The 16,298-nt window shown below is 29.5% G+C and overlaps 1 protein-coding gene across 1 annotated transcript in view; it reads right to left on the bottom strand.

The window, feature by feature from the left end:
• The window catches only part of LOC147066733 (uncharacterized), a 189,376-nt gene extending 186,225 nt beyond the window's left edge, over positions 1 to 3,151 (bottom strand). The window contains exons 1-2 of the mRNA XM_085954668.1: positions 3,148 to 3,151; positions 2,556 to 2,679 (exon numbers count right to left, since the gene is read on the bottom strand). Coding sequence (XP_085810794.1) covers positions 2,556 to 2,679; positions 3,148 to 3,151 — 128 coding nt within the window. The remainder of the gene's footprint in view (positions 1 to 2,555; positions 2,680 to 3,147) is intronic.
• Between the last annotated feature and the right edge of the window lie 13,147 nt (positions 3,152 to 16,298).

Raw genomic sequence — 16,298 nt, 5'->3', positions numbered from 1 at the left:
AATAAGAACTTTTAGTGTTAAGGCGAATGCATGGTTGAATTGATAATTATTATAAAAAGTTGCAGAATTATATGTTTAATAAAAAGAAAAATGGCGACCAACATTGACGTCTTGTTTTTTTTACTTTCTTGTGTTGTTGTATTTTTCTAATTTTATAAAAAAACACTTCAATATGCTTGTAACGCGACCTTGGGATATACATTTCAGAGGACAGTTAATGTGAATATAGATACAAACGAATCTGCAGTCGAATGTATTTACAGCGTATTTAATCAGTAGCTTTAGTATCATTGTAATATATAATATACGCTTCATGTTCTAGATTCTAGAAGGTTTTGTGCGAATGTAAAAAAAGGTATACCTAAGTCTAAAATCACTATTTTTAAATGATTCCAAATAAGATTGAGTTTTGGATAATTTTGTATGTGAATTGCTGTTTTCTTCTGAGGTTTACTGATTCTCTCTTCTCAGTCTTCTTCTTATTGTGCCATCCCCTAGCGGAGGTCGGCCACCATCAAGGCGATCATATCTTTGTCGTCTGCTACCCGGAACAGTTCAGTGGAGCTGCACTCGTACCAATCACGGAGGTTCTTAAGCCACGAAATGCGGCGCCGTCCTCTGCTACGCTTCCCATTGATCTTTCCTTGAATGACAAGTTGGGGAATGCCGTATTTTTGTCCTCTCATAATGTGGCCGAGGTACTGCAGTTTCCTGGTTTTGATACTACGTAGAACTTCTCGGTCCTTCCCCATTCGATTGAGAACTTCAAAATTTGTCACCCGGTCAGTCCAAGGAATTTTGAGGATGCGTCTATACAACAACATCTCGAAAGCTTCAAGTCTCCGTGACATCTCTTGGTTTAACTAAACTGATTAAGTAGTGTTCATTAATAACACGTATCCCTTTTGCGCACATATTATAAGTATGCATTATGGTTAGTATGGAAAATGTAACTCGTTTTAAAATTATAACAGTAGAATAGTCAATATAAATGAAACAGATTTATTTCACATTTACGTTCAAACACGTAAAATTATATTCAACATCTTTGTACCTAGTTTTACTATATAAAATATCTGTATATTACTTTGCTAACAAGTCCTCATGTTTTTTCAATGCAGTATCTACTTTCACTATATACAATAAATAAAATTATCACCCGGACCGTAATATTAAGCTCACCAGGCCTTGTGTCGGTTCGCTTTGCGCTTTTACGAGTATTGCTTGTAAGCATTTGCAAAACCCCTTGTGTCCACCTCTAGGTCCAAGTGCACAAATTGAATTAAAAACAAACTACATCATATTGCGAATTTTATCTAGCGAGCTTTTTGTGACCCAGCGATCAGAAGCGAATCGCTGGGTGGGAGCAACACCCATTAGTAATTATTATATGTCCTATTTACATTAGGTACTCTTTTCTCTGGTGAACTGGTATATTAATTTTTACTAATCATCGTAGTATTATGATAAATTTCACTACGTATCAACATCAACCGGCGTCGATTCACTGCTGGATTAAGGCTTGCCTGTAGTTCATTCTACACATTTCGGTACCAAGTTTTTCGTTGCCACGTCCCTACTTCCGACAAAATTAACAAATTCAACGAGATGATTTTAGAGCGGCTGTATAGTACCATTATATCTGGCTAACGGTCATACATATGCCAGTTGATCTATCTGGCCTACCAACTTGTAATCGACTTGGTTATGTATATTAAATCGTAATATAGTCTGCTTTCTTATTGTATGGTTTCCTTTGTGGTCTTCCACGTTATGCTCAATATGACGTATCTTATAATGCTATGCTGTGCCACTCTAATTAATTTTTGAACTTTATCTTACAATCAAGATCAATATTTAAGGTGCATTTATTGATACTCTTTATTACATTGGTTGAATTCTTACGCTATAATCAAATGCTGATTTAGTCAGTCGGGTGCCTAATTCGTAGTAGGTACTCATTGCGAAAATATACATTTATATTATAAATAGAATTTAACCAACTAAAAAAACTAATAAGTACAAATACTGGTTTTCAGAATTAGGTAATGATTTATTTTGTAGTATTTTTAAATCTTATAAGTTTACTTTCTGTAAAGTCTCCTGTTATTTCGACATCCTAATAGTTATCTTGGAATGTCTGGGGGCAATAACGATATTATCCATTCTAAGTCGAATTATGTCTAACGATTTAAAGAAACTGAAATATTTCCGAAAGACTATTTATTTTTAACAATTTAAAAAAAATTGGGCCGCCTTTTAAGTGCGGAACCCTACTTCTGCATGTAATTTGGGTACCGGTATATTTACAAATGGTTATAGACATATTAGGAGGGTAATTTTAACGATACAATTCATCCATCCAAACTTATAGATAGTCAGTTACAAATTATTCTAAATATTTTTATATAATTTTGGTATTCCTTGAAATGAGTCATGTAATAATAATCATTGTCTTTAATGTTTAATTAATATACCTAGGTCGAAGAAACGGCAACGAATTGATTGTTGTAAAATCTTCGAATGGCAAAAATGTTTTAATATTTTTAACTTACGTGTATACAGGTTTGTCGTGGCCCTCTTTGTACCAAATGGCCAAAGTAGCTCCATCAGCACCACCGAGTGAACACGGAAGCCGGGATCCTCCGCCTGACACGCCTACCGCACTTTCCATTACAGCTGAAAATAAAAAAAAACAATAGATTAATACTGTGAACCAAAATTTAGCCTTATTATATTTGGAATTTATATATATTTTTTTCTTAGTGGAACTGTTGTAGTGACAACCACAGTATATAGTTTGAATATAAATGTAATATTTTTATTTATATATGGTTATACATACTTCAGTAATTTAGCTCAAAATAAAAATACACCTTTTCTGTATATCAGTATTTATCATATATTTTTTAGATAATTTAAAATAGGGTTCATTAAAAAGGCAAAGCAAATATTTTAAATACCAAAAAATATGTTCATCAACGCGAATAAAGAAAATGTTTGAATATTTTCCTTTTGCTTTCCTGGAAAATTCATCCGAATCCTCGCTCCCTTAATTTAAATATAACTTCAAAACTTTTTTCATTATCTTTGATGCTAACTTCCTAGTGCAATTATTTTTACTATTTTTGCAAATAAATATCGTACCCATATAAAAGTGATTAATTAAGCTTCCGGTCGGCATACAATTATTATAGTTGTTCAGTAGGCAGATATGAATGTAATTCATTGTACATCGCATACAGGAATACGACAAGAAAGCGATACTTCCAGCTTGTCGATTATTACTAATCAGTAGTTTTTAACAATTATCTACTTTCTTATACAACAAAATATTTTATAGCATTTGCACGTTATGCCCAATGCGTGATATACAATAGTATTTTGCAGGGTTGGCGAACCTTTTTACGAACGCGTGCAAAAATTTCCGAAATATTATTTTTTGACTGTCTGACTTGCCGAGCAGTTTTTCAAAGGAACAAAACAGTTATAAGAATTCTATTAAAAATTTCTAAAAATATAATTGAGTTTTTGAATTTGTACTTAGTTTGGTTCTTTACACGAAAATTGTAAATACAATGGTCTCAAGTATTGTAAAATTATTGTAAATCGATCAAAAAAAGAGGTTTGCGGCGCGGCTTCCCCCGTCGCCTGATAACGTCAGTGTGATACTATGATAATATTATGTGTGACGCATAAAATCTAAGGATCAACCTATGCAATTTAAATAAAATGTAATGCTTATTCTTGAAGAGTATCTGCTTGCTATGTTTTATACAACGCGATCTCTCATTTATGCGTGAATTTCGTCGTTTCTGTGTGCGCATCGATTGATAAACATTATTGGTAAACATATAATTAAAAACCTAAGAAAAAACGCATGGATATGTCGTCATTATTTTTTTTAAATATTATGTAAGTACCTACCTACTGAGTGAGTATAAGTATAAGTACCTACCTATGGGAAAATTGGTATCAAACCATATTGAGTTATTAAAAAATATCGTTACAAAAAAAAGAACGTAAAATAATATACTTAGGTAGTATATTTAACTCAAAACCGCTCTTAACACACTATGCCAAGCATTATCAAAAAAAAATCACAAGATGATTGAAAATTTTCACCTTTTCCCTTTTGAATGCATCGCGAAAGGCACAATCACTATTACGAGTCCTTACAAATTCTGATATCTCATGACATATAAAAGAAAATCCTTTAATACGAAAATCTATTTCTGGATATTATAAGTATATGCAAGGAATGTTAAACCCAATATATATATATTATATACTATAATATAGATATTTTTAATATACTTGCATACTACACTTTTTTTGTAACTGTTTATTACGGTTTATAAACGAATGAAATATTATCTAAACATGGAAGTAATAAATATTACTCATCCAATAAACAGACCAAAATTGAATATAACATAAAATTGATATATTTTATTGTACATAATGATTGAAGTCACACAAAAAAGAAAATAATTTTATAACCAAAAATGACGTAGGTAAATTTAGTATTTTTCATGATGATGAATTTTAAACGTTTAAATATCTTCTTGATATTATACAAGTGGTATCAGTATGAATCTTTATTTAAGTATAATGCGGCGACTGTAAAATAATAATATTATGTGCTATGAAAAGTGGAATATATTTTATTTTTGAATTGATTCATTTTTACTGAAATTCTAATTGATAAACGCATTAAAGGTACTATTTTATAGGTCCCAAATTTCGTCTGTAACTATTAAGTTTTTTTAAGGTCAAATTAAATACGAAAAACTCAGAATATCATCACTCTTTTATGTATAATTTGTCTACGTTAAATATATAACCGAAAAATATTAAAGTTTCATATTATTTAGATAAATATTTTATATTATAATATAATATATAACTAGAAAATCTTAAATATTATGATAGTTATCATTCATAATAAGTAAATAAACGCAAATTAATTAGATAGAAAATCAGTGACAATGACTCTTATAAATTATAATTTAAATTGTAGATTCATTAACCAATAATCCCCAATTTTTAGCATTAATATTTTATACGTAATACGATTTTATAATAATTGTCTTACATAAATATAGGTACTTTGTTATATACTTTTGATACTTGTTATTATAACCTTATAATTATTTTAACGATTACTAAAGAGAGTATTATTTACTTATGTTAGATATAAAAACGTAAAAGAAAATTGCTCATTCTATACAGAATTATCCCGTCGTAATGATAATAATTGCCACTAAAGAAAGGGGAAGGATCAGTATGCAAGTATCATATCGTAAAACTGTTGCTATAAAAATACGTGAGGCACTGTTTAAAAACTCTAAAAATTTCCCCTTAAACGATTATCCGCAAGAAATGAGTTGAAAATGTAACCGCGTGGTAGTAAGGGATGGTCGAGTACGACTAAAGAAATGTGAAGAATGATTGATAATAACACAAAAAAAGTCTTTAGTCTAATTAATACTTTTATGGTTTTGTAAAGACAACGTTTAATCAAATTTTATTACTGTACACAATCGATGCAATTGACATTTAGTATTTATTATAAATATTTTTGGTAAAGAATGGAGTATGTAGATAATGTCAAGAAATCTTACAGCTTGCTTCTTATTAAAAATCGGTGTGTGTACTTATGTAGGTACGTGCGTTAGAAGTTATACTTATTTGGCGTAACAAAACAAAAACAAAACTGGTGATAAACTAGATTCATTGACTAGCTCTTAATTATCTTGTTAAATTACACACTCAAGAAAAAGGACCGCTTATTAGAACGCCGTTGGTTTATTTCTATACACTTTAACTTATATTACTAAATTAGATAATGGTTTCTCGTTGTTTTTATTTTTAAAGTACCAACTGTCACTAACGTTTAATCGTTTGTTTACGTATGGAATTGCAAATGGCCGATAATAATAAATTCGCTGCCTAGGCAACGGTAAAATTCTTAACTATAGTATTATACTGTATAATCGTCACGATTGCAGTATCATACTGTGGCGTGAAAGTAGTGCGTTTGGCTGATATCCTGTGGTTCTGTGAAAATCTGTGGTTCGAATCCAATCGCGTGCGGTTTTTTTCGTGTGAAAAAATAAATTATGTGTTACATGTCACATGCCAAAAATACACTCTGACACCCAAACGCGCCAAAATAACTATAACTTCAAAAATAATTGTTAATCACAACCTTGTGCAGTCAATAACGTAGCACAATAAAGAAGTACAGATGTCACGCCATCAACACAGTATTATAATATGGGTTCACAATAATTATGGATCAAGTCCATAAATATGGATCCTGAGATATTTGGACCTGGAGTTAAAACTCCTTTTGTAAAATTCAGGAATGTTTTCACTGTATTTTGATAGTACCTACATGGATCAATTTAAATAAATAGTCAAAACATAAAGTATATTCAGGCTTTATTAATATTAGCAAATTATTGTTAGCAAATACCTCTTTATACTGCTGAAGGAACTGTCGTACATGATTCACATTCAATTTGATATCTTATCAATACTAATATTGCCATTTATGCAGAAAATTGTATAGCTACGATTGTCATATTAACACACAATATGGAAATCTGTTTTATCTAGCCACTGAAATAAAAAAAATGAATTTTATGAAAATTGGAGTTGTTTAATAATTATTGTGAACCACCACCACCCAATTATGTAGGTATGCAGTGATTAGTGACAGTGTAAAAAGACGCCTTTAATCGAAAATAAACGTATTTATGTTAGGTTATTCGTCACATTGTGTGGCAACGGCATTGTTAATAATATAAAGTAGTACTAACGAGAATAGTTTTTTTATATTATATTGTTTTTCAACCTTAAAGAATTTTCACACAATTTTTTTAAAAGGGTATCATAGTGTATTGTACTCATATTGTCTGATTTTACAATGCATATAACAAATCTCACTGTTATTGCACATGTCTACTGAAAAGAATTAAAAACTTTCTATGGTCAACAATAAATCAAAAGTGTATGCTGTTGCATGTGACGTAGGCACTTTCAATTATTCCAAATTAATCACAAAAATTTGTATCAAAATAAAAAAAAATATTAATTAAGATTACAAAAAAACTAGCATGTTATATTATTTTGGAGGAAGGGATCAAAAATACCAGTTGCCCTTGGGCTCAATTTTATTAATATTACAAACACACAGACTATACAAGTTCTTAGTAGTAGTAATAACTTAAAGTAAAACGAAATATGTAAGTACATAAATATGTGGTGAAGTTATAATAATATGTCTTTATAGTCAAGAATTGACATTTAACAGCATTAAAACTTTACAGTATACACTGTTTTCACGCAAATTTCATTGCTCCTAACTTGTAGTCTATAGTAATTTTGAAAAACATTGTGTTATGTATAAAATAATAAAATTTATTTTTGATTACAAAAACAATTCAAAGAATTAACAAATGAAATAACAACATGTAAATTAACCTTTTGGGGTATCAAAATATTTTCAGCTGTCATGATCCAAGAAGTTTTTAATTATTACGGAAAAACCATTCGGCTCTTGGTCTTCGAGTCATGAAGTCATGAATTACGTTATACTGACGGAAAATATAACACACAGACGAGAAACAATATATTTCGAACTAGAGATGATAGCACGAATTATGTGGTCGGGTTTCTAATAAACTGACGTGTTCATATTATGATACGTTGTTAAACTCTTTACCAGAGTTTTTAAAATTCCATCTAAAAATCAAAGGTCTTCGTTTGCTACATTGTAATTTTGTTCATATTATATTCTGTTGATAATAATTATAAACATTATAAAGATTAAATGATTTTTTTCTGAATTATATTAATTATTTTAATTCACGTTGACTTTTATATACCGGGTAGTTAATAAAATTTCATATTATTTGTGTTTTAGTCATCAGATTAAGTTACATAAATATATGGATTCTTTTTTTATATGAGTTTAGAACAATACCACAAATTGACAATAATGAATACACAGAGTTCTTTCGACCATGTCCGATCCTAATAGGATCATAATAATATGATCCTTGCATTTTTATCATATGCCCGAATGCGAGTTAATGATATATGTATTTGAATACTACTATTTAAATAACGGTAAATAGTTGGAGTAAGTGACTTCAGTCAAGCAGCATTACTTTTCTATATACTGACATTAAAATTTCGCTTTCGTCAAAACTAGAGTTAGTGTCTTCTACCTGTAAGCCCACGATATGGGCCTCCACAGAGTGGATGTTTGTATTAAAAGATTTTGTTTTTTACGAGAAATGGATATCAGCCACTTGCTCAATCTATTAGGTCCATACTCTGACTTATACACAAATTATATTAAAATAATATGTGTATTTGCCAGACCCAGTATTCGAACCTGGGACTCACGACGCTATAGGCTGACGCTTAAGCCGCACACAGAGTTACCGACTATTTAATATTTTTAAATAAAGACGAACCGTACCACAACCATACCAATGGCATAGTAAAATGACCGTTTTTTATTAGATGTATGCTTCAGACTTGATTTTAGTATTATTAAATAATACAATTAATACCGATTATTAACTTTCTGGATTGCATGGCGAAGTTATTATAATAATCTTCTATATTGACGTTCGCACAGCGGGTGTGAAAGCTTCAATCGACAGACTTAATCCGAACATATCTGAAGACTTAATAGTTCATTCTTCACGGATAGGGGTATAATAATAATAATTATAATGATAGCAGTGAAGGCGGTGTGTGGGGGGATCGTTTTATTCGACCGTCCCATATTATTTTATCCCTTCACTCCTTTACGGCGCATTAAGTTCCAACAGTACGCTTTTGTACTTTTCCACTTTCTATAAACTAGATCAGCGGTGTAGGTTTTTAAGCCAAACGAAAAAATGGCTTATTATTTAAATTTAAGCAAAGGCCTTTTCGGCAATGGTAATTTTTCAAAGATACTTAGGAATTTATTTTCCTTCGTTCAAGTTTTTTTATGCGCGAAATGAAAAATGTAATGTTACGTAATTTATATAGAACATTTAATCTAGATATCATACAGATTTTCAACAAGATGAGACCGGTAAAAAACTAAAGCGATTTCATTGCCTTTTTATTATTTTAATATCATTCAAAAATTTTGTAATCTGTCTGGCTTTTGTGGAGATGATAGGTAATATAAACAGTTTTATTCACAAAAAAAATAACAATACAAACATTGTGAAACATGTAAAACATATAAATTTGAAATTGACGCAGTGGGTACAGCATATCATATTGATGGTAAATTATAATGAATTTAATACCATTATAAAACTCAGATAATATTATTATATGAGTACTAACGTGTATGTAGGTACTGTAGAGTAGAATTCCGGGTAGTCAAGACATAGCTGATTGATAAAATATTCGAATGCTACCCTATCTATCTGAGTGGGGTAAATGGTCGAGAACCATTTTTTTGCAAATCACCGTGTGTATGCTCTGCTATGGGTGAAAATGGTTTAAAAAGAAAGATGAAAATTTCCTACTGAAATTAGACAGATTTGTGATAACTGATTTAAATTATTTTTTTCTTTAAAGTTAGAAATAGGGTGACGATATATTTTTATATGTAGGTACCTACCTGATTCAAGAATTTAAGTTAGCGTATCCATATAACCAAATATATGAAAGAAAACCTTCATTCCTATACTTATATATATTAGAATAAATGCTACATCTTTGTATATAATCAAAGTATTACCCACAAATAATATGATTATATTATTAACAATGATTAGTGCATTTTTTCCCAAATATCTATAAGTGTACAAAACTACACACACTTACACATATATATAAATATTATTTTTTAACAATTAAACAGTCCATGAGTCCCAATAACAATAGTCTAGTGAACATTAGTGTAATTATTAGTAATATAAGTAAGTAAAATAACTACTAGGCTTTGATAAAATCACATGAATATATTGGACCCCACCGGGAATCAAACCCGGAGCCCCTGGATGAAAGGCTAGCGCCGTACGGACTAAGAAAGATTGTGTATGAAATAATTACGCCAGTTTCAAAATACAAAGTCGACCTATTTACATTTAACTATAATGAAAAATAATATTCGATATTTTGAAATATTTTTTTATTAGCTAATTAATAATGTCTGTATAAAATAAAAAGGGCCGCACGTTATATAATTAACACATTTTTTTGATAACTATTGATATTATATTATTCGCTTGACAGTCTGCAAAGCTACGCCAGTGCCCTCAAAGCTAACGGCTTGCAGGTGATTAACCCTTGGAACCCGAATCCATTGGCATAGCTCTTACATTAGTACGCCACTGGAGATCTGGATACCCCTTGCCCATTTCTGCATTTTTTCTCTTTCACTTTATATGGTCGGTTTTTACTTTTCAAAGGTCACTTTCAATTTTAATTCTACGGAAAAAACGTAGACGTAATCTATTTTTATTTTCAGAAAAAAAAATATATAGTAAAATTAATAATTAATCTCTTCATTTGAGGTAAATTATGACTGTGGAGTAAGTAAACTTATCACATACAAGATTGATGTATTTTTAAACAATAATAATTCTGTCTTCTTAAAATAAATAATCTTTATTTAACTCACACTCCTATCAAAAAGGAGTAATACAATATTTTCTAATTTTACAATATTAGAAAGGTTTTTTTGATTTAAAAAAAAACCGACTTGTTTTAATAGATATTGACAATATCCTTCTAAGCGGAAAAAACCTTCATTGCTCATTAAATCATGTATTAGAATTATGTAGGTACCGTATTATTGCGTTTTATTTTAATTATTTTTTGTGAAAATTTCGACCCTGGGGATCCTCTGCTTTGAAGATATTGGCTCTGCTTTGAATACCGTGCCCGAGATCGATAGTCACGTGACTGATAAAACAGATGAATGCCGTTCAACTGTGTACTTAAGACAGCAAATGAGCATACAAATCCAAAGAGGTAATGCAGTCGCTATTTTGGGTACTCTTAAGGCATCCAGGAGACTGCAGGAAGATATTTTATATAATATGTACTAAGGGACACCTAGGATATCAATTAATAGTTTTAAAATATTAGTTTATAATATATAATAATGTAAATTCTAATGGATTCAAGCTCTGTACTATTCTCTATCTGTACTACTTAAATGGAATAGTACAGAGCTTGAATCCATTAGAATTTAAATTCAAATTCCATCAAGTATCTTCGGTCGAAAGTATTAATTAATAATATAATAATGTACGTATATCATTTAATTTTACACATTTACCCACAGTTATTTTATTTTACTCAATTATTATTATTATCGTTTACCTATTTCATGCGCTTATTTATGTAATATATTATGATTTTAATAAATTTATCATATTTTGTAGTACACGCTGAAATATATTTAGGATGGAAACGATATTTTGTTATTTACACAAAATATTTAATTAATTTGTTTATAATTAAGGATTGGTTGGAAGATTGGTTTACCTAAGTAAAGTTATTAAATGGTACCGTTAATAAAATTATAATTATAACATTCTAAAATTAATTATCATGATGGTATTTCATTGGTTTAACAATATTCACAACGATATTTTAATATTATTATGAATAATAAAATATTATTCTATATGTCTGTATACGTATGTACTTTGATTGTATTACCATTAACCAGACTATAATGCCTGAATATAATTTTAATTGTATGTTATTTTAACATTTTTACTTACCGGAAAATGCAATAAATTAGCGGTAATGGAAATAGAAAATTACTCTGTAATCGTATCAATAAAGGTAACGATAAAAGTCTATTAATATATCCTCCAATTTGTAGACGCCCATATGTTCCTAACGTCCCTAACGAATGTGGTAAATTTATTAATGCTTTTACAAGGGTTTTTTCGTTGTCTTTGATTACTGCCTAATTACCAACACATCAATACTACGCATTCAATAATATGAGTCCTACAACTCAGACAGACACCATACCTGCATTTTATTTTCGAAAGAGCGGGATTAAGTATCCATTGATCCAACCGGGGATTGATTTCCCGCGGGAATTACTCTTTTATGAGGGCATCCTCCTCAGATGTGTGGGAGAAAATAATAAAAGACTTCGCGCTGAATAAGATATATGACTGAGTGGGGAATAAACCACACTAGTGCTAATACTTCTTTTTGGTATTTCCTATTAGTATTAGAACAACGGTATGGCTAATTGAAGATATTTTTGCGGTGTTTGGATAAACCTACATAAGTAAATTTTTATCGCAAATGACAATACTTGAAAACTATTTAATAGTATTTTTTCCGTGAAAAAAAGTATATTGCTTTCAGTATTATTCAATCAATAAATACAGGCTGCTCTCATGGTGCAGTGCGTAAGGCGCTGGCCTACCACCCGAGAGTTCTGGGTTCGATCCCGGTGAGGACAATATTTATGTGTTTTTCTCAAAGCCTGGGTGTTTGTGTATGTTCAAAATTACTAACAACCACCTTCTACGAAAAAAACAAGGACATGGTTATTAATATTTAAAAAAAAAACAATATATACATCCGACAAAATTGTGCACATTTTTTCATACATATTTATTTGTTTTTGTTGAATTAGAAATACATATTACACGTCATGTTGTTGGTTATTTTTTTAACACATTAAGGCCTAAGCCAAAATATAAGAGGTAAAAATATTGTGATATCTATAAAACTTCCAAAATTATGTATGATTTAATGACATAATTTTAGATATTTTGTAGATAGATGAGTATTGTTTAACTATTATCTATAATGGTTTGGTTTTCGCAGGATTTAATTGAATTTTAAAAACCAACTAACACTATCTGTTGTCATACAAAAATCTCATATAAATGCGTATTAAAGATTTTACAAATTGCAGAATATGACTTTTTCGATCTGCATAAAGCGACCAAGCTACTGTAATACACAAATGGCATATAAATGCGTTTTAAAAACATGCCATTTTCGATTTGCATAAAGTAACCACATGATAATATTATGTACCTAATTATTAAAATCCTGACTGTGTAAGGTGTGTTTTTCTACATTCAATTAATAAAAATTATTTTCTCAATTACATTATATGTTTTTCATTTTATTATATATACCTAATATAATTTAATATATAGATTTTTCATGTAAAAATTAGTGTAAGGCAGCAAAAAAATAATTTATAATTTACAACTTTTTCGAATTATTTCCAAAACTTTGAAATTTTCATAATATTTGAGTAAAGTAGAAGGGTTTTTTTTATAGAAAATAGATGCAAAAATAAAAAAAATCTTATAAAAATAAGGGTTAGCTGTATTCCAGAATGAACTTTCTAAGAAAACGGTTTTGCACAAATCAGCCGGACTGCTAAAACACCATAATTTCATAGATTTCATGTTTTTATCTTATTAAAAGTTACAAAAAATTACATTTACATATAATATCTATCATTCAAAAGGTATAAACAGTATACACAGGCTTTGTGGATTTAAAGAAACACACTTTACATAAAAGTGCTTCTATCTCTGATGTGTTTCATCTAGCTATGTTTGAGGTTTGTGTGGACTGGCTGCTTTGCGTATAACTCTGAATTGTAATCTTATTTCAGTGAAAACAATCAAGTATGACTGACAAAGTTTAGTGTGCACTATTTATGTAGAATCTTAGCAGCCTACATCCACCCCTCGCCAGTGGAGTATATACATAATCTTCCAAAGGCGTATCACCACGGACTCAGTCTGATCTTGGTGTTGTTTCAATATAATGTTACTTATTCCAGGTTCACCCTCGGGGGTTAGGGTACGGAAAAGGGTCTAAAGCTATTACGAACTTGAAAGTGGGATTTGCTTGATGCTTACCTATGTGTCTCGTCATACGAAATGATTATTATATCAACTATCTATGACAGCGGCTGACAACAAATTTAACATCTTACTGCGAAATGTTGCACGCTATGATAAATAGATAAGATTACAAAGTGAACCTAAAATGCCTAAAATTGGTACACACTAAATAGAAGAAGGAAAGCTTTGTTAGAAAATCATGGTTCGGCAGCATCAAGTGTAAACTCGACTGATATAGGTTGAAGATTTTCACACCCTAAAATTCATATTGATCACACAAGAACAAGAATAATATTCTTAAATGGATATTATCTAATAATACCTTATAATAAAAATCACGGAGAGCGCTAATATTAATTAATATTACAATGATGAGTGAAAAAATGGATTACAAGATAATATTTATTAAGCTATGGTTTTAATTAATTATTTCTAATTTTTATTTATAATTCTGTACGCGATAGCTATATCATATCTCCAAAAATAGCTACCTAGATGAATGTTTAATTTTAATGCCCTCAAAGATAATCTAATAATGGAAATTTGTTTTAAAAAAAAATCTGGTTTCTGTTATGCATATAATAACTACTCAAAGTGTGATTTAGGCCTGACATATATGGTACTCGTAAGTTGGTATAAATTCTATACATAACTCATTTCTCGCTAAATTGGATTTAGGCTCTGAGTATATATATATACTTACTTTCAAAACATAATATCATCATATAATATGGATATTGTGGTAAGTATTTAAAAATTTCGAGGGAATTATATAGTAAAGTTTAGGGATTGCAATACCAAATGAAAATGTCAATACCGTTTTTTCGGTACTTATTATTGAATACCGGTATTTATTAAACATTAAAAAAACAGAAGTAGGTGCTTATCAATAAATATAACTATTAAAATCTCTTTAAAATATTATTTTATAGCAAGAACCTACATATTTATTATGTTGACAGTTAAAAATATGAATCTATTGATCATAATTGTAGAACTAGTGATTTTTTACAAATAATTTGAAAATATAGATAATTTTAACTAAAAGCCCTCAAAAGTTCACCAAGTGCAAATACGTCCGGCTGAGTAAAAGCTTCTTAAATTCAACGCCTGTACAATCATTAATAATTATAGAATAATTGAACTTTTTTTGTCACGGATGTTTTCTATTTCGAAATAATATTATGATAATTCATCGCGACAATTACTTATATAAATATATTTGATAAAATTTGTTTTATTATTTTTTCACCTATGTTGGATTCACTCAATATACCTATTTGAATTTCAGCATAATATAATTTATAATTCATTTTCAAAAACTGTGCTTTCTTAATACCGGAAATTCCGGTATTATGGATTTTTAAAACCGGTATTTCGGTATTAATAAATACTGGAGTACCGGTTTTAAAATTCCGGTATTGCAATCGCTAGTAAAGTTATATTACATTATATTACATCACCATGTTTTATCTTAAACGGATCATAATATCGGTTTCCAAAGAATGGAGGTTTTAGTAGCAGATGTTTGGTTTTTTTACGAGAATTTAATGTAATTTAAGTCAATTGTTTAACCTATTAGGTCTATACTCTTACCTTCCATTACCGTCCATAACTTAAAACTCGGGACCCATGATATTTAATAATAGCTAATTAAAGAGTAATTAAAAATATGGAATAGCCAGTAAAATCAATATATATATTATTGGTTACCTATTTAAAAAATATAACTACATGGTTTTATTGCAAGCTTATGGTATAAAAGCATCGCATTATTATGATCACTATAATATTAATTCCTGTACTAAGAAAAGACAGAACTTCGCAATGACTTAAATAGCTATCCTACAGAGTGTACGCATTCTTCAAGCCCTAAACTCATGCCAAATTCTTCATTTTTGATCCTCGTCTAGCACATACCTTGATAAATTATAATAATGTTTGAATTTATCAAGTTTTTTTGTAATGCATAATATACTTAATTAAATTTAATACTATATCTACTTTCACTGCTATTATTTCATGTTAAAGTATTTAAAAAAAATATGAGTCTTGAAGAAGCAATCTCAGTTAAACCGTTTGTGTCGATCTAAAAACATTCATTTAGACGCAGGATGTAATAAAAACTTTTGTTTACAAGTAATCACATTAGAAAGTTTGACACCAGTAGTATAAACTGGATGACGTTTAAGACTACGGTGACCATAATTCATTTTTTTCTCGTAAATTAAATTGCTACGAAAATCTTTATATGCTATTATTTTTTATACATATTATAATATAGGCTGTGTATAAATAAATAAATACATATAGCAATTATATAATATAATATATCAATTAATTTGTAGATAGTTATATACTATATCTAGAAGAAATTCATTTGATTAATTAATATTCATTTTATGA

This window comes from Rhyacophila brunnea, unplaced genomic scaffold (genome assembly GCF_057557595.1).
Source record: "Rhyacophila brunnea isolate RB1 unplaced genomic scaffold, BYU_Rbru_1.0 scaffold_4, whole genome shotgun sequence".
Lineage (NCBI taxonomy): Eukaryota > Metazoa > Arthropoda > Insecta > Trichoptera > Rhyacophilidae > Rhyacophila > Rhyacophila brunnea.
This window is presented reverse-complemented; position numbering and strand designations above follow the sequence as displayed.